At 43.5% G+C, this 20,455-nt stretch overlaps 1 protein-coding gene across 3 annotated transcripts; it reads left to right on the forward strand.

Moving 5' to 3' along the window:
• Positions 1-414: 414 nt before the first annotated feature.
• Positions 415-20,045, forward strand: tpst1l (tyrosylprotein sulfotransferase 1, like). Of its 3 annotated transcripts, none has more exons than XM_084178880.1 (7): positions 415-909; positions 13,176-13,851; positions 14,030-14,188; positions 14,347-14,600; positions 17,109-17,310; positions 17,741-17,818; positions 17,965-20,045. In XM_084178880.1, exons 2-6 carry the CDS (start codon positions 13,438-13,440, stop codon positions 17,774-17,776), a joined length of 1,065 nt encoding a protein of 354 aa, XP_084035006.1. In that variant the 5' UTR covers positions 415-909; positions 13,176-13,437; the 3' UTR covers positions 17,777-17,818; positions 17,965-20,045. The 3 variants fall into 3 exon arrangements, with proteins under 3 accessions (XP_084035006.1, XP_084035007.1, XP_084035005.1); XM_084178881.1 differs by having other exon boundaries at positions 415-730; positions 858-909; positions 17,741-20,045; XM_084178879.1 differs by having other exon boundaries at positions 17,741-20,045.
• Positions 20,046-20,455: the final 410 nt, after the last annotated feature.

Here is a 20,455-nt window from a genome sequence, read left to right on the forward strand (position 1 = left end):
GCCGGCCGCGACCGGGAGGCACATAATTGGCCCAGCATCGTCCAGGGTAGGGGAGGGAATGGCCGGCAGGGATGTAGCTCAGTTGGTAGAGCATGGCGTTTGCAATGCCAGGGTTGTGGGTTCAATTCCCACGGGGGGCCAGTATGAAAAATAAAATAATGTATGCACTCACTAACTGTAAGTCGCTCTGGATAAGAGTGTCTGCTAAATGACGTAAATGTAAAATGTTTCATTGATGAAGAAATTTGACCAAAATCAATCTCACACAATCGTCAGCCACTGGGCTTCCTCTCATTACCATATTTGGTAGTGAGTGGAAACGGCAACCGGATGCTTCACACTTATACATCCGGTGAAATATCTGGCTCATTGTTCTATCTGTGGTCCTGCCTTTACGGCCACTGTCCCGTACACCGTCAGCAGGAGTCAAACGATTGCATCCGATTTTTAGGGGGAATGGAAAGAGAGCGTGTGACGCGACTTTTGGACGTTAACATCCGTTAATAAGGGCACACTCCATCTTAACTCCTCCACATTTACTCGATTGGTTGAACAGCGCAAAAGAGAACCTTCCCGACAGTTATTTTCTCTCGTCAGGACCAGAAAGAAAGAAACACCACTCAGGCGTTTCTTTTACGCCTGCTGGTTTACTCTCCATAGGTTGTGTTGTACGACATTAGATACGGTTGAACTTCAGACTGGTGACAAGACAACGCCATAGTTAAATTGTGTAATTTAAACGAGTTTATGTCAAATTCCAGAAGAATGACTATCTTTACATGAAATAATAGAGACATGGATCGTTTATCTTGTTTGAGTGGCTTCTGTTGAAGTTGACAGTTTCCTCTATTTTGCAGTTGCACAATACAACGGATTTTTTTTCCAGAGAGACGGATTCTCGGCAGTTGGGTGAGTGATATTCACATTCGATTCCGTGAATTTTGTGTATACAAGACTACCACCAATTGCGCTTCCTCGGTATTCACTATTCACTGGAGCTAGCGATACTGTCCATTCACCAGGGATGTATTTATTACGCCGATTCTGTTGCAAAACCTTTCTTAAAGGGAAGCAAACTGAACGAAACGGGGAGGGTCCTACCTAAATTTGGCCCTCATTTTATTTGCAAAATTGTCTCCCGTTTAAGTTACAAAACGGAATGCAACTGTTTGACCTAATGATTACACACCTGGTCGCCCGAGGTGCTGTGTTTTTTTCAGTGTGGACCGCTGGCCTAGCTAGCTCACATAACCCTAACGTTAGCTGACTTTACATTTTTACATTTACTCTGTCGATTGTCTGTAGGCTTGGAATGCATAATCTAATGGAAAGTATATTTAAACAGAATTTCCCAACGTTGGTCTGTTGTAGTAGAGACATGCATTTCCTCAAATGTCAGTTCCTCTTAGCCTGAAGACCCGACATTGAATTGCATAGAATTTTACATCGGGCAGAAATGACCTTTGGATCAGGAAAGTTTTCGCTCACGACCTCTACAAGCCAGAATGCTGAATAAAATTATACTTTACTGGTTGTCCATGTGGTTGGTCCTTTTGGAGGTAGGAATGTGAGACAAAATATCCACAGAGTAGTATTACCAATCAGACCTTCAGTATGCTAGTCATATATATCGTTTGTATTTCCAGTTTTTATTTTCAATTGTAATGCAATTCACATGTGACAAACGCTTGCACAATATGGCAGTGCCTAACAGACCAGCAAACCCCTTCCAGCAGATTGCGAGGAAACGTGCTTTGGTGGACTACATTCGGCTATTGTTTACATATTGTGCATCACAAGCAATGCCTCAACCGATTGAAAATACATGCGACAGAACCTACCAGCGCCGCAAAAGTCGGGTAAATAACTCCTTCCTGTGGATACCCTATCTCCACCTCCTACTGCCAAAAGGACCAACAGCATGAACAACCAGTACATGGGGCAGGTAGCCTAGCAGTTTAGAGCGTTGGGCCAGTAATCGAAGGTCGCTGGATTGAATCGCCAATCCGGCAAATGGAGAAAAAAACTCTGCCGTTCTGCCCTTGAGCAAGGCAGTTAAGCCCCAACAACAATCTCTCTGATTCAGAGGGGTTGGGTTAAATGTGTAAGACACATTTCGGTTTAATGCATTCAAATAAAATGTCATTGGCCACGTGCTGAATACAACCGGTGTAGACTTTACAGTGAAATGCTTACTTACGGTTGTGCAACTGACTAAGTATCCCGATTCCTTTCCCTAAAGTAAGTGCAAATATAATTGTAGTCAACATTCTGCCTTGTCGAGACTATTGTGTATTTTTTACAGAGACTTCTTAAAGACTGATATTCATGGAGTTTTTGCAAGCTAATTCCTATCAACGCTAGTGTGTAAATACTAGTGTTTCTAAAAGCAGCTAACATCTCCCTACCCCCTCATCATGACCAGATGTTCACTGGAGATTCTGCCTGGTCTGTTCTGTCATTTAGGTTAACAATCTGGAGCTCAGTGTCTGATAGTAGAGAATCGTGGAATAATCCTACACACACATACACATTCTGAGCTATCACAGATGTGTCTCACACACTCACTGCAATCTGCACAGTAACAGACCTGGCAATCTCTAACACACACACACACACATTTAGGGCAGTTCTGGACAGTTTTTCCATAGTCTGCATTATCTCACATAGCCTTGCGAAACCCATCCCTGTGGTCACACACTGCTGAAGTCCTGCATTCATATAGGCCTTGCTATATTTGTGGTCGAGGGCTCCTGACTGGTTGTACAGATCTAGCCAATCCGTCCATAGAACTTCAGCGGAGATCAACGGAGACTTGACTGTTTAATTGTAATCCAACAATGGAAATAGTGGATTCGATTGGGTGCCCTTGTTAGCTTTAAGACACAGTTACAATGCACACTATAGAACAAAACAAATGGTAACTTTCGCCCTATTGCGCACCTGATGCTGGCTATTTAATTTGGAATTAAAGGGGAAGTGCAGCGCCTGGAGGAGATGGAATGAGACTGTTTTGAATTAATTTGGGGCCGTCACACTACTCATGCTGCAATAACGGCCTATATAATCTACATAAAAATAATATATAATTTACCGATTTTCTGTCCAGTGTTCAAAATCTAGATCCTCATCTGTCAGAACATTAACAAGTAGGCTAGCTAGTACTCCACTCCAGAAAGTGGGTGTTGCCTCCCTGCTTCAACCAGATGCCCAGTTTCCTCCACATCCACTCTGAACAGGCAGGAGAGGAGAGCCAATGAGAGACTGCTCTGTAGCCTACTCTTTCATTCTGGGACAGAGTCAATGACTGAGTCCCTAATGGCACCCTATTCCCTATATAGTGCACTGCATTTGACCAGAGGCCAGAGGGTCATTCCATTTGATTTCAATCACTTTCGACAACCCTGTTTGTAAGCTTTTAAATGATATCAAACTCAACCCTTTATCTTTTCCAGTGATGAAGACATGGATGTCTCATGGTAGGGTGGGGGATGCAAAATGGGTCAACTTTGAGCACCTCTATCTCCTAAATGTTTTGGCATTCAGGTCCAACCACTTCTGCCATGGGCAAATCTGTATAAATAGTTTTGTTCAAATCAAAGGGGTTCGTTCAAAAATTGATTGCAATAATATGGAACGACTCCAGAGCCATAGGGGCACTGATCAACAAGTAGTGCACTTTACAGGGAATAGGATGCCATTTGGGACAAGATCAAACATTTTTATAAAGCCCTTTTTACATCAGCAGATGTCACAAAGTTATACAGAAACCCAGCCTAAAACCCCAAACAGCAAGCAACGCAGATGTAGAAGCACGGTGGCTAAGAAAAACTCCCTATAGGGCCTCCCGAGTGGCGCAGCGGTCTAAGGCACTGCATCGCAGTGTTTCGGCGTCACTACAGCCTGGGGTTCGATCCCAGGCTGTGTTATTACCGGCCGTGACCGGGAGTCCCATAGGGCGGCGCACAATTGTCCCAGCGTCCTCCGGGTTAGTGGAGGGTTTGGCCGGGGGGGCTTTACTTGGCTCATTACGCTCTAGCGAGTCTTTGTGGTGGGCCGGATGCCTGCAGGCTGACTTCGGTCGTCAGTTGAACGGTGATTCCTCCAACACATTGGTGCAGCTGGCTTCCGGGTTAAGCGGGCGGGTGTTAAGAAGCGTGGCTAGGTGGGTCATGCATGACTCGACCTTCGCCTCTCCCGAGCCCGTTGGGGAGTTGCAGCGACGAGACAAGATCGTAATCACGAAATTGGTGAGAAAAAAGGGGGTAAAAAACAAAACAAATCCCTAGTAAGGCAGAAACCTGGTGAGGAACCATGCTCTGAGGGGTTGCCAGTCCTCTTCTGGCTGTGCCGGGTGGAGACCATAAGAGTACATGACCATTAAGGTCAGATTGTTCTTCAAGATGATCAAATGTTCATAGATGACCAGCAGGGTCAAATAATAATCACAGTAGTTGTAGAGGGTGCAACAGGTCAGCACATCAGGAGTAAATGTCAGTTGGCTTTTCATAGCCGAGCATTCAGAGGTTGAGTGGTAGAGAGAGAGCATACTTAAGTACACACAGGCCACCAGATAAGAGGAGAATTGCACCAGATTGGACAGACTGACCCTAGCCCCCCGGCACATAGACTATTGCAGCATAGATACTGGAGGCTGAGACGGGGGGTCGGGGGACACTGTGGCCCCGTCCGACGATACCCCCGGACAGGGCCAACCAGGCAGGATATAACCCCACCCGCTTTACCAAAGCACAGCCCCCACACCACCAGAGGGATATCAACAGACCACCAACTTACTACCCTGAGACAATGCTGAGTATAGCCCACGAAGATCACCTCCACCGCACGAGCCCGACGGGGCGCAAAACCGGACAGCAAGATCACGGCAGTGACTCAACCCACTCAAGTGACACACCCCTCCTAGGGACGGCATGGAAGAGCACTAGTAAGCCAGTGACTCAGCCCCGCAATAGGGTCAGAGGCAGAGCATCCCAGTGGCGAGAGGGCAGTCGGCCAGGCAGAGACAGCTAGGGCGGTTCGTCACTCCAGTGCCTTGCCGTTCACCTTCGCACCCCTGGGCCAGACTACACTCAATCATAGAACCTACTGAAGAGATTATTTTTCAGGAAAGACTTAAAGGTCGAGACCAAGTCTGCGTCTCTCACATGGATAGGCAGACCATTCCATGAAAATGGAGCTCTATAGGAGAAAGCAGTGCCTCCAGCTGTTTGCTTAGTAATTATAGGGACAATAAGGAGTCCTGCATCTTGTGACCGTAGCGTACGTGTAGGTATGTACGGCAGGACCAAATCGGAGAGATAGGTAGGAGCAAGTCCATGTAATGCTTTGTAGGTAAGCAGTAAAACCTTAATCAGCCCTAGCCTTAACAGGAAGCCAGTGTAGAGAAGCACTGGAGTAATATGATATACTTTTTTAGTTCTAGTCAAGATTCTAGCAGCCGTATTTAGCACTAACTGAAGTTTATTTAGTGCTTTAGCCGGCGAGTAGACCATTGCAGTAGTCTAATCTAGAAGTGACAAAAGCATGGATTAGCTTTTCTGCATCATTTTTGGACAAAACGTTTCTGATTTTTGCAATGTTACGAATATGGAAAAAAGCGTCCCTTGAAATATTCTTTATTTTCGTCAAAAGAGAGATCAGGGTCCAGAGTAACGCAGAGGTCCTTCAGTTTTATTTGAGACGAGTGTACAACCATCAAGATTAATTGTCAGATCAAACAGCAGATCTCTTTATTTCTTGGGACCTAGAACTAGCATCTCTGTTTGGTCCGAGTTTAAAAGTAAAACTTTTGCCACCATCCACTTCCTTATGTCTGAAAAGCAAGCTTCCATGGTAGTCAAATTTGGGGCTTCATCGTGTTTCATTGAAATGTACAGCTGTGTGTCGTCCGCATAGCAGTGAAAATTGACATTGTGTTTCCAATTGACATCACCAAGAGATAGGACCACTATTGTTTTAACTATATATATATATATATATATATATATATATATATATATATATATATATATATATATATATATATACAGTGAGCTCCATAATTCATTGGACAGTGACCATTGTTTTGTTATTTTGGTTCTGTACTCTAGCACTTTGAGTTTGAAAGGATACAATGACAATGAGCGTGAAGTGCAGACTGTCAGCTTTATTTTGAGGGTATTTTCATACATATCGGATGAACCGTTTAGAAATGACAGCACCTTTTGTACATGGTCCCCCCATTTTAAGGTACTACAAGTATTTGTTAAATTGGCTTCACAGATGTGTGTCGTTAGGCAGGTGTATTCATTTGTGTCGTTAGTGAATGCAGGAGAGCTGTTGATGAATAGTAATGATTCTAGACGTTGCTATTGCCTTTGGAGGTTGTTATTGGGGTGTGACAACATGAGGAAGACAGCAGTGTCGATGCAAATGAAGTGGGCCGTCATAAGGCTCAGAAATGAAAATCAATCATTCAGGAACATTGCAAAAACCCTGGCCATGCCCAAGTCAACAGTTTTGTTCATCATTAACAAGAAAAAAACAACCGGTGAACTCAATTATGTCAAAAGACCCGGTAGACAGAGGAAGACCACTGTAGTGGATGACCGGAGAATACTCTCTATGGTGAAGAAAAAAACCCTGATAACAGCCCAACAGATCAAAAACACTCTCCTGGATGCAGGTGTAGATGTGTCAAAGTCTACCATACGCAGAAGACTACACCAGCAGGACTACAGAGGGTACACTACAAGATGCAAACCACTGATAAGCCTGAAGAACAGAAAGGCAAGATTACAGTTTGCTAAAAAGCACCTAAAAGAACCCCAAGAGTTCTGGAAAAAAATATTGTGGACAGATGATACAAAGATTAACATGTACCAGAGTGATGGAAAGACAAAAGTGTGGAGAAAAAAAAGAAATGCCCATGATCCAAAGCATACCACCTCATCCATGAAACATGGTGGAGGGGGTGTTATGGCTTGGGCCTGTATGGCTGCCAGTGGAACAGGCTCACTTGTCTTCATCGATGATGTGACTGCAGACAGAAGTAGAACAATGAATTCTGAAGTCTACAGAAATATTTTATCTGCTCAGATAAAACCAAATGCCTCCAAACTCATTGGACGGCACTTAATCATGCAACAAGACAATGACCCTAAACATACTGCTAGAGCAACAAAGGGGTTTTTGATGGCCAAAAAGTGGAAAAACCTTGACTGGCCGAGTCAATCACCAGATCTGAATCCAATTGAACATGCATTTTACATGCTGAAGAGGAGACTTAAGGCAATAAGTCCCCGAAACGAGCAGGAACTGAAGATGGCTGCAGTACAGGCCTGGCAGAGCATCACCAGGGAAGATACCCAGCGTCTGGTGATGGCGATGCATCGCAGACTTCAAGCAGTCATTGCATGCAAAGGATATGTGACCAAATATTAACAATGATTACTTTATTCTACATTATGTTAAACTGTCCAATGATTTTTGATGCCCGAAAATGGGGGGGACCATGTACAAAAGCTTCTATAATTCGTAAACGGTTCATCCGATATGTATGAAAATACCCTCAAATTAAAGCTGACAGTCTGCACTTCACCCTCATTGTCATTGTATCCTTTCAAACTCAAAGTGCTAGAGTACAGAACCAAAATAACAAAAGAATGGTCACTGTCCAGTGAATTATGGAGCTCACTGTATATATATATATATATATATGTATGTATGTATGTGTGTCTAAAACAGAACCTTGAGGAACACCGAAACTTACCATTGATCTGTCAGAGGACAAACCATCCACAGAGACTGATGTCTTTCTGACAGATAAGATCTAAACCAGGCAAGAACTTGTCTGTGTAAACCAACTAGGGTTTCCAATCTCTCCAAAAGAATGTGGTGATTGATGGTGTCAAAGGCGGCACTAAGGTTTAGGAGTCGTGCGAGGACAGATGCAGAGCCTTTGTCTGACATCATTAAAAGGACATTTACCACCTTCACGAGTGCAGTCGCAGTACTATGATGGGGTCTAAAACCAGACTGGAGTGTTTCGTATACATTATTTGTCTTCAATAACCTGCTAAGTTGCAGAACTGTAATGCTGACACACAAACCGGGTTTCCGTCCAACCATTCACATGGATGAATTACCTGACGCATGAAAAAAGTCACCACTGGGCTGATGGAAACAGGAAATATCGATACAATTTTGTAAATGTCGACAGACAATTTGTTCATTCGACATGGTGGGATCTTTTTGTGTCTGTAAAGTTAATTACGAGAGAAATGGCGGTGGAAACGCCTTTTTATGCGCCAATATTTATATAATAACCATCATATCGAAGTAAACTTGGAGTCACGCAATGACCTGTTGTGTGGTCTTCCCACTACGACTCGGGAAAGCATGCAGTTTATAAGGCTACAGATAAAATAAGTTATGATGAACTTCACAGGGTGGTGAAAGTGCATGGTGATGAGCTTGATGCTCCTTTCCAATAAATATTAAGGGTCTTATTCTGGTGACATGATGGTCGATGCTTGGCTGCCGTTTGACAAATAAAGATTATATTGCTCTTATCCATAATAATCTCATGTAGACTATACCTGCACTGTATCTGCGTTCTCCCAGTCTCAAAAGTGATATTCAGATTTTTAAAAGTTCATATTCTCTTAACTCATAACCACATAATGTTATCATGTTTTTCTCCAAAGCATAAATTGGAGGAAAACCCCCACCTCAAACTTGTATCTCAAACAGACCATTCCAAAAAATGCTTTTATTTCCTCATAGAGGATGATGTCATCCTCCTGAGGAGGATGAGCTGGCCAATCAGCAGTCTACTTGCGTGAATATTTTTAATGACCGTTATGCGCCCACACAATTCTCTTGTTTGGGTACGCTCACACCATTCCAACTCAGAAAAGCTTATTTTTAACATACTTACAGTGCATTCAGAAAGATTTCTGACCCCTTCTCTTTTTCCACATTTTGTTATGTTACAGCTTTATTCTAAAATGGAATAAATAAAATATAAATGCTCATCAGTCTACACCCAATACCCCAAAATGACAAAGTGAAAACAGGTTTTTAGAAATGTTTGCAAATGTATTAAAAATAAACATACCTTATTTACATAAGTATTCAGACCCTTTGCTATGAGACTCGAAATTGAGCTCAGGTGCATCTAGTTTCCAATGATCATCCTTGAGATGTTTCTACAACTTGATTAAATTCCATTGTTTGGACATGATTTGGAAAGGCACGCACCTGTCAATATAAGGTCCCACAGTTGACAGTGCATGTCCGAGCAAAAACCAAGCCATGAGGTCGAAGGAATTGTCCGTAGAGCTCCGAGACAGGATTGTGTCGAGGCACAGATCTGGGGAAGGGTACCAAAAAATGTCTGCAGCATTGAAGGTACCCAATAACACAGTGGCCTCCATCATTCTTAAATGGAAGAAGTTTGAAACCACCAAGACTGAGCAATCGGGGGAGAAGGGCCTTGGTTAGGGAGGTGACCAAGAACCCAATGGCCTTACCGCAAAAGTGGAAGGGGGAGAAAGTAAGGAACTTGTCTGTCGGCCTTGCATTAAAGAACATAATTGGTTAAGGAAAACTGTGATAAATAAAAAAGTATATCAGTTTCACTTAAGGACCAAAGGATTGACAGCCGTCCCATATACAGTGGGGGAAAAAAGTATTTAGTCAGCCACCAATTGTGCAAGTTCTCCCACTTAAAAAGATGAGAGAGGCCTGTAATTTTCATCATAGGTACACGTCAACTATGATAGACAAATTGAGAATTTTTTTTCCAGAAAATCACATTGTAGGATTTTTAATGAATTTATTTGCAAATTATGGTGGAAAATATGTATTTGGTCACCTACAAACAAGCAAGATTTCTGGCTCTCAAAGACCTGTAACTTCTTCTTTAAGAGGCTCCTATGTCCTCCACTCGTTACCTGTATTAATGGCACCTGTTTGAACTTGTTATCAGTATAAAAGACACCTGTCCACAACCTCAAACAGTCACACTCCAAACTCCACTATGGCCAAGACCAAAGAGCTGTCAAAGGACACCAGAAACAAAATTGTAGACCTGCACCAGGCTGGGAAGACTGAATCTGCAGTAGGTAAGCAGCTTGGTTTGAAGAAATCAACTGTGGGAGCAATTATTAGGAAATGGAAGACACACAAGACCACTGATAAGCTCCCTCGATCTGGGGCTCCACGCAAGATCTCACCCCGTGGGGTCAAAATGATCACAAGAACGGTGAGGAAAAATCCCAGAACCACACGGGGGGACCTAGTGAATGACCTGCAGAGAGCTGGGACCAAAGTAACAAAGCCTACCATCAGTAACACACTACGCCGCCAGGGACTCAAATCCTGCAGTGCTAGACGTGTCCCCCTGCTTAAGCCAGTACATGTCCAGGCCCGTCTGAAGTTTGCTAGAGTGCATTTGGATGATCCAGAAGAGGATTGGGAGAATGTCATATGGTCAGATGAAACCAAAATAGAACTTTTTGGTAAAAACTCAACTCGTCGTGTTTGGAGGACAAAGAATGCTGAGTTGCATCCAAAGAACACCATACCTACTGTGAAGCATGGGGGTGGAAACATCATGCTTTGGGGCTGTTTTTCTGCAAAGGGACCAGGACGACTGATCCGTGTAAAGGAAAGAATGAATGGGGCCATGTATCGTGAGATTTTGAGTGAAAACCTCCTTCCATCAGCAAGGGCATTGAAGATGAAACGTGGCTGGGTCTTTCAGCATGACAATGATCCCAATCACACCGCCCGGGCAACGAAGGAGTGGCTTCGTAAGAAGCATTTCAAGGTCCTGGAGTGGCCTAGCCAGTCTCCAGATCTCAACCCCATAGAAAATCTTTGGAGGGAGTTGAAAGTCCGTGTTGCCCAGCGACAGCCCCAAAACATCACTGCTCTAGAGGAGATCTGCATGGAGCAATGGGCCAAAATACCAGCAACAGTGTGTGAAAACCTTGTGAAGACTTACAGAAAACGTTTGACCTGTGTCATTGCCAACAAAGGGTATATAACAAAGTATTGAGAAACTTTTGTTATTGACCAAATACTTATTTTCCACCATAATTTGCAAATAAATTCATTAAAAATCCTACAATGTGAATTTCTGGAGAAAAAAAATCTCAATTTGTCTGTCATAGTTGACGTGTACCTATGATGAAAATTACAGGCCTCTCTCATCTTTTTAAGTGGGAGAACTTGCACAATTGGTGGCTGACTAAATACATTTTTTCCCCACTGTATATTGCAAAATAGTTGGGAAGAGATCTTTGACGTACCGATCCCATGGCATAGTGTTTATGAACTGACACGCAAAACGACACCGGATTCAAAAATTAGAATCTTTCAATTTAAATTATTATATAAAATTCTTGCTACCAATAGAATGTTATTTATATGGGGGATACAATCTTCCCAGCTCTGCAGATTTTGCTGTGAAGAGACAGAATCATTAGATCATTTGTTTTGGTTCTGTCCATTTGTAGCTTGTTTTTGGACACAGGTCCAGGAATGGCTAAAGGATTGCAATATTTACCTGGAGCTAAACTTGCAGATAGCATTACTGGGTGATCTGAAAAGTCATAGTCAATCGATCAATAATATAATAATACTTTTAGCAAAAATGTTTATTTTTAATTCTTAATCTGTAGAAGCAATGAGAATAGAAAGGTTCAGAACTTTTGTAAAACATCACAGTACGGTTGAAATATATATGGCAAATAGAAATCCTATATGGATGGTGTTAAGAGATAGATGGGAGGTATTGAATAGAGTTTAAGGATGGGGCTAATAACAAATAATAACAAAGATAGCTAATAATGTAAGCATACTGTGTCCATCATAAGTATATAGGTTGTATGTTGGGAGCTTTTGGCAAAGAGCACAGTTAGAAAGACATGGCATATAGAAGCAAACCGGATGGACATCATGAAAATGATCGAAGAGGTTGAGAGTAGAAGAAGTTCAGGAGCAAAAAAATAAAATAATATATATATATATATATATATATATATATATATATATATATATATATATATATATATACATACAATAATTATATTATATATATAATATAATTATTGTAAAATTAACTGTGTCCATAAGGTGTAGATAGTAAGTATAGACCGGAAGTAGAGGCCTGGGCATTGTTGTTCACTAATTTACTCCAAGTAGGGAAAGGATGGTGGGGTTGAAAAGTAATAAAATAAACAATTCCATACATTTCTAGAATAAGGCTGTAACGTAACAAAATGTGGAAAACGTCAAGGGGTCTGAATACTTTCCGACTGCACTGTAATTTAAGAAATGTGGAATTAATTATAGGTCATATTTCATAGAAATCTTAACACTGGACGGTTACTTTAAAGTACTTAGCTAATAAAGAGACCACATGTACTGTACAAAGCATTTGCACCTAGGCCTAAGAACAAAAATTTATGAATTCGGCTACACAGTCTTTGTGTAAATGTTTTAGGTACATTTTGTTTTGGGTGCAAACTCTGCGTAAACAAACTGCAGAGTAAATATGACTGATTGTTGCAGCATGTGAGGATCGGCATTCGGCAGGCCTTTGATTCAGTTAAGTAGTGACTCATTAGATCCTAAACAAATTGCTTTGCATTGTAGTGTGGCTGAGCAAGCTGTCACTGTAGGAAAACATGGAACAGTAGCAGTTAGTGGCTTTGCATGATTGTGACAATGAGGGATAGAGGAAAGAAAGAAACTGAGGGAGATTGAGGTGAGAAGGGAGAGAATTTAATTGAGACAGCATTTACGAGAAGGCAGCGTAACCATGTAGTTTGTGGCTCTCCAAATGCAGGATTTGGTATATGAATGTTGCAGAAATCCAACTGGATGAGCTCTTCCGTTCTCTGTACTGTCTCTTGGGCAGCTAGTTCAGTCATTCATTGGGGAGTTCAATGACAGGACACATGCAGAAAGCTACAATTGTTCTGAGACCTTCATTCTTGAAGGCCCTCCTTAGTCAAATAATCCAAAATGTAATAGGTAATAATTATGTAATAACATAGCGTGTTTGTATGTGGTCACCAGAATAAATAATATAAATGAAAAACTAAAATCAGCCTTTCCTCAGGGTATTGTTGTTGATACAGTGTGTGTGTGTGTTGCAGGTCCAGTATGATGGATCAGAGAGATGTACAGGGCTGGTACCCAGCTGGAAAGGACCCCTCTCAGAGCCACCTGGGGGGGTCCTAGACCGCCAGCGACGAGTGGTCTCTCTACGTTATTTTCTAGCCAAAAGCCTCAGTCACTCTCCCTTGCCCCTCTCTCAACCCTCTAGGTTTCATCCCACAGCTTCTTTACCAAATCATACCCCAAGCTCGTACTCTTTAACTCCAGTCCACAGCCCATAGACCTCCAGTCTAACTGACAATGAGGGGACAGAAGGTGAGCATGTTATTGGGCTGTGCTCTCCTCTGCTCCGCCTCTCTCCTGTACCTGGGCCTGAGTGGCATCGACTGCCCTCGCCCCGACCACGCCCACCACCATACCTGGGCAGACGCCCACCAGGGCTCCACCAATCAGAGCCAAGCATCTTCCATTTACTATGGCGAGGACACACCCCTCATTTTCATTGGTGGGTTCCCTCGGAGCGGCACCACGCTGATGCGGGCCATGCTGGACGCCCACGATGCAGTGCGTTGCGGGGAGGAGACACGGGTGATCCCGCGTCTCCTTGCCATGCGTGCCACCTGGAGTCGCTCGGCCAGAGAGCGGGTCAGACTGGACGAGGCCGGGGTCACCGACCAGGTGTTGGACTCAGCAGTGCGGGCGTTCCTACTGGAGGTTAGCCATGGTGTTTATCTCTCCAGTTTTGTATTCTCACTTTACATAAAGTAATCCTGAAATATCGCAAGGATTGCCTAGGCTAGGAAGCTGCAGTGTAATTAAATTGTAACTGCACCATTTTCTATATAGCCTGGCGGCTGGATTCATTGCTTGCTTGATTGATTTCTTCCACCAGGTAATAATAGGTCACGGAGAGCCAGCAGCCAGGCTGTGTAACAAGGATCCATTTGCTCTGAAGTCTCTGTCCTACCTGGCCCGTATTTTCCCCCAGGCCAAGTTTGTCCTCATGCTACGGGATGGAAGGGCTACCGTCCACTCCATGATCTCACGCAAGGTAGATACTGCTGTGTGTGTGTGGGGGGGGGGGGGTTCCCTCTGCATGGTGTGGTCAGATGAGCTTCCATTTTTCCTTTCTCTTTCACTTCACACTCTTCTCTATATTTATCTCTATTTAGCACAGACTCCTTCTCCCTCCCTTCTCTCTTCTTGCAGGTGACCATCTCTGGTTTTGACCTGACTAGTTACAGGGACTGTCTAACTAAGTGGAGCCGTGCAGTGGAGGGCATGTACTCCCAGTGCCAGGGGGCGCCAGAGGGCAGCTGTCTGCCTGTGCGCTACGAGCAGCTGGTACTGCACCCAGAGGAAGAGATGAGGAAGCTGCTGAGTTTCCTGGGGTTGCCATGGGACCCGGCCGTGCTACACCACGAAGACCTCATCGGCAAGGCCGGCGGAGTGTCGCTGTCCAAGTGAGCGAGAGAGAGAGAGAGTGTGTCTTTAATGTACATGCATGACATGCACCCTCCTTAGAATCATTATTTCCCTTCCCCTTAAACCTTTGCTGTAGAAGATTATGGCTAACAGGTGTACTTAGCAGTAGTCTTTACACAGGATTCATACATTACACGGTCTCTGTCTGTCTTCACAGCTCACACCTCTCTCTCTCTTACACACTGCCTCAATAAATACACATAGACACATACTGAAATTCCCTGCTCAAACACACACATACAGTACCAGTCAAAAGTTTGGACACACCTACTCATTCCAGGGTTTTTCTTTATTTTTCACTATTTTCTACATTGTAGAATAATAGTGAAGACATCAAAACTATGAAATAACACATATGGAATCATGTAGTAACCAAAAAAGTGTTAAACAAATCAATATATATTTTATATTTGAGATTCTTCAAATAGCCAACCTTTACCTTGATGACAGCTTTGCAAACTCTTGGCATTTTCTCAACCAGCTTCATGAGGTAGTCACCTGGAATGCATTTCAATTAACAGGTGTGCCTTGTTAAAAGTTAATTTGTGGAATTTCTTTCCTTAATGCGTTTGAGCCAATCAGTTGTGTTGTGACAAGGTAGGGGTGGTATACAGACGATAGCCCTATTTGGTAAAAGACCAAGTCCATATTATGGCAAGAACAGCTCAAATAAGCAAAGAGAAACGACAGTCCATCATTACTTTAAGACATGAAGGTCAGTCAATCTGGAAAATGTCAAGAACTTTGAAAGTTTCTTCAAGTGCAGTTGCAAAAACCATCAAGCTCTATGATGAAACTGGCTCTCATGAGGACCGCCACAGGAAAGGATGACCCAGAGTTACCTCCGCTGCAGAGGATGTTAATTCGAGTTAACTGCACCTCAGATTGCAGCCCAAATAAATGCTTCACAGAGTTCAAGTAACAGACACCTCTCAACATCAACTGCTCAGAGGGGACTGTGTGAATCAGGCCTTCATGGTCGAGTTGCTGCAAAGAAACCACTACTAAAGGACACCAATAATAATGAGAGACTTGCTTGGGCCAAGAAACACGAGCAATGGACATTGGACTGGTGGAAATCTGTCCTTTGGTCTGATGAGTCCAAATTTGAGATTTTTGGTTCCAACCGCTGTTTATTTGTGAGACGCAGAGTAGGTGAACGGGTGATCTCCGCATGTGTGGTTCCCACCGTGAAGCATGGAGGAGGAGGTGTGATGGTGCTTTGCTGGTGACACTGTCAGTGATTTATTTAGAATTCAAGACACACTTAACCAGCATGGCTACCACAGCATTCTGTAGCGATACGCCATCCCATCTGGTTTGTGCTTAGTGGGACTATCATGTGTTTTTCAACAGGACAATGACCCAACACACCTCCAGGCTGTGTAAGGGCTATTTGAGCAAGGAGAGTGATGGAGTGCTGAATCAGATGACCTGGCCTCCACAATCACCCGACCTCAACCCAATTGAGATGGTTTGGGATAAGTTGGACCGCAGAGTGAAGGAAAATCAGCCAACAAGTGCTCAGCATATGTGGGAACTCCTTCAAGACTGTTAGAAAAGCATTCCTCATGAAGCTGGTTGAGAAAATGCCAAGCGTGTGCAAAGCTGTCATCAAGCTAAAGGGTGGCTACTTTGAAGAATCTCAAATACAGAAAAACACTTTTTTGGTTACTGCATGATTCCATATGTGTTATTTCATAGTTTTGATGTCTTCCCTATTATTCTACAATGTAGAAAATAGTTTAAAAAATAAAGAAAAACCCTGGAATGAGTAGGTTTCCAAACTTTTGACTGGTACTGTACCTCACCCGCTTGTCTCTCATCTTCTGATGATTGCATACCAGACGTTTGATGTGTTATGGAATAGTTCACAATAAAGAGATGCCTGAGGAATAGGTAGATATCCTCCATTTCCGTGTGATAGAATATGTGGACACTAACAATGCTCATTGTTCACCAGGTCAGCCATATCTACTACTACGAAGTGTACAGGGGTCAGTCACAGTCAGTCTGGTTTTTTCAGCTGTGCAGTACAGACCTGGGTTAAAATACTATTTAATGTTTTTTCAAATACTTGTGCCAGATGGACAGGGTTTTCTTTTCGACTATTCCACTCAATGAATTCCAGAAAGTTTTCTTTTATGAGTTCATATAGTATTTGAACCCAGGTCTGGGTATGTTTTAATGGAAGGTTTAGAAGAGAGATGATGAGACATACTGTGAAGCCAGCTGTGGTACAGTCAGTGAGCTGCTTTATACAATACTTTATAAAGTTGATCTGTCTTATGCAATCATTACATAATGGCACAACCATATGCTCCTCTCAAAGCTAGGAAAAAATTGATGCACACACTCACACAAACGTTGGAATTAGTCTAGACCACAATGTGTCCCTTGTAGGTTGGAGTGGAGAGGTCAGATGGATAATCCAGTCACACACAGACACTAATGTTCTATCTATCTGTCTGATCTCCCCCCTGTAGAGTGGAGCGGTCCTCAGACCAGGTCGTGAACCCTGTAAACACAGACGCCCTGTCAAAGTGGGTGGGTCACATCCCCTCTGATGTGCTGCGTGAGATGGACGACATCGCCCCCATGCTGGCCCGCCTCGGCTACGACCCCTTAGCCAACCCCCCAAACTACGGCCGGCCAGACCCCATCCTACCCCACAACAACTACACACTGGTGAGACCTGACTTGAGGCACCATATCAACATTTACATCCTTTCGTATTTTTATTCTTATGGACAGTAACATTGGAAAGGAGAGAGGGAGATGCGTACAGAGGGAAAGTCTGATAGGAAGGTGCACATGCATAGCCTCGTGATACTGGGAATACAGAACCCCAATGCTCAGTGATCATAAATAAGTAATATACTTCTGCACTACAGGATGAGGGAAGGACCACTCATAATGGCTGGAATGGCTTAAGTGGAATGGTATCAAACACATGGAAACCATGTCTTTGATACGTTTGATACCAATCCATTAATTCCGTTCCAGCCATTACTATGAGCCCGTCCTCCCCTATTAAGGTGCCACCTGTGTCCTGCACATATTTTCAAATCTGCATGTGCTCTTCCTCAAAGACTGATGATGATTTTCCTCTCCTCAGCTTCAGAGAACACCAGAAACCCCACATCCCAGTTAGGCGGAAGAGGAAAAGAAAGAATGGGAGGAACAGGAGAAGGAGGTAAACACAAGATATGAAGGCACTTCTTATTTGTACATTATAGAACCCTCTCCAGTTCCACATTCCATGCTCCTTTCCCATTGGCTCTCAGCCCACCATCAACCCCACTAAAGAGGATTCTAAACTGCATCTGTGTTTTTGCATAGGCCACGGTGACTGTTAGCCTGTTGTGTTATCTGAGTGGAATGAGGGCATCAGATATGGATCAGTTTATTGCTCCACAATTCCGTGGGACAGTGGACGCCACTGTGTGGGAACTCCGGTGCCTCTTCCCTGGACTCATTCTCAGGAAAATCCCGTCTGAAACTCGGCCTCCTCTCCCTCCACAGAGACCTCCATGTACCAATAGTGTTGCAGTGTAATGTGATTTTGTACCACAATTGTTGAACCTGATACAATTTCCATATATTTCTTATTAACGTCCTGTCACTCATCCCAAATCTGTGAACATGTTTTTGGAAAGATCTGCGACATGTTACTGAGAGTAAATATATATATATACACTGCTAAAAAAAATAAAGGGAACACTTAAACAACACATCCTAGATCTGAATGAATGAAATAATCTTATTAAATACTTTTTTCTTTACATAGTTGAATGTGCTGACAACAAAATCACACAAAAATTATCAATGGAAATCAAATTTATCAACCCATGGAGGTCTGGATTTGGAGTCACCCTCAAAATTAAAGTGGAAAACCACACTACAGGCTAATCCAACTTTGATGTAATGTCCTTAAAACAAGTCAAAATGAGGCTCAGTAGTGTGTGTGGCCTCCACGTGCCTGTATGACCTCCCTACAACGCCTGGGCATGCTCCTGATGAGGTGGCGGATGGTCTCCTGAGGGATCTCCTCCCAGACCTGGACTAAAGCATCCGCCAACTCCTGGACAGTCTGTGGTGCAACGTGGCGTTGGTGGATGGAGCGAGACATGATGTCCCAGATGTGCTCAATTGGATTCAGGTCTGGGGAACGGGCGGGCCAGTCCATAGCATCAATGCCTTCCTCTTGCAGGAACTGCTGACACACTCCAGCCACATGAGGTCTAGCATTGTCTTGCATTAGGAGGAACCCAGGGCCAACCGCACCAGCATATGGTCTCACAAGGGGTCTGAGGATCTAATCTCGGTACCTAATGGCAGTCAGGCTACCTCTGGCGAGCACATGGAGGGCTGTGCGGCCCCCCAAAGAAATGCCACCCCACACCTGACTGACCCACCGCCAAACCGGTCATGCTGGAGGATGTTGCAGGCAGCAGAACGTTCTCCACGGCGTCTCCAGACTCTGTCACGTCTGTCACGTGCTCAGTGTGAACCTGCTTTCATCTGTGAAGAGCACAGGGCGCCAGTGGCGAATTTGCCAATCTTGGTGTTCTCTGGCAAATGCCAAACGTCCTGCACGGTGTTGGGCTGTAAGCACAACCCCCACCTGTGTACGTCGGGCCCTCATACCAGTCTGTTTCTGACCGTTTGAGCAGACACATGCACATTTGTGGCCTGCTGGAGGTCATTTTGCAGGGCTCTGGCAGTGCTCCTCCTGCTCCTCCTTGCACAAAGGCGGAGGTAGCGGTCCTGCTGCTGGGTTGTTGCCCTCCTACGGCCTCCTCCACGTCTCCTGATGTACTGGCCTGTCTCCTGGTAGCGCCTCCATGCACTGACAGACACAGCAAACCTTCTTGCCACAGCTCGCATTGATGTGCCATCCTGGATGAGCTGCACTACCTGAGCCACTTATGTGGGTTGTAGACTCCGTCTCATGCTTCCACTAGAGTGAAAGCACGCCAGCATTCAAAAGTGACCAAAACATCAGCCAGGAAGCATAGGAACTGAGAAGTGGTCTGTGGTCACCACCTGCAGAACCACTTCTTTATTGGGGGTGTCTTGCTAGTTGCCTATAATTTCCACCTGTTGTCCATTCCATTTGCACAACAGCATGTGAAATGTATTGTCAATCAGTGTTGCTTCCTAAGTGGACAGTTTGATTTCACAGAAGTGTGATTGACTTGGAGTTACATTGTGTTGTTTAAGTGTTCCCTTAATTTTTTTGAGCAGTGTATATATATATATATATATATATATATATATATATATGGAGGCATAAATTTATATTTTTTAAGATGTAATGTTTATTTTCTTAATAAATTATTTTGTTGGTCAGTCATTCACCATTACAGAGTTTGTAGCTTGTTTTGTAAAAATAAATAAGGCAAATCACTGTATAGCAAGTGTTCGTCTGTAAGCATTTATTTCAGGTTTCTTTGCTAAGGACATACAGTACGCACCCAAATCATCCTAAGGTTAATCTTTAAGTGTTTTATGGTGATTTTCTTTCCCCGTACAGTGCTTTTACCAGCAGCATGTTGTAAATGTATATAAAAAGAAGAAGCACAATCGGAATCTGTTATCACCGATGAAACTCGATGCAGGGCACGACGATTAATGTACGCAAGTAACGCAACACAATAAAATCTAGTCAAGCATAAAACAATTGAATTTACACAATAAAAATTCTGTCAACTACTCACCTACTGTACATTTACATTTTAGTCATTTAGCAGACGCTCTTATCCAGAGCGACTTACAGTTAGTGAATACATATATTTTTATACTGGCCCCCCGTGGGAATCGAACCCAC

The sequence above is a fragment of the Coregonus lavaretus genome (assembly GCF_964263955.1).
Source record: "Coregonus lavaretus genome assembly, chromosome: 15".
Classification (NCBI taxonomy): Eukaryota; Metazoa; Chordata; class Actinopteri; order Salmoniformes; family Salmonidae; genus Coregonus; species Coregonus lavaretus.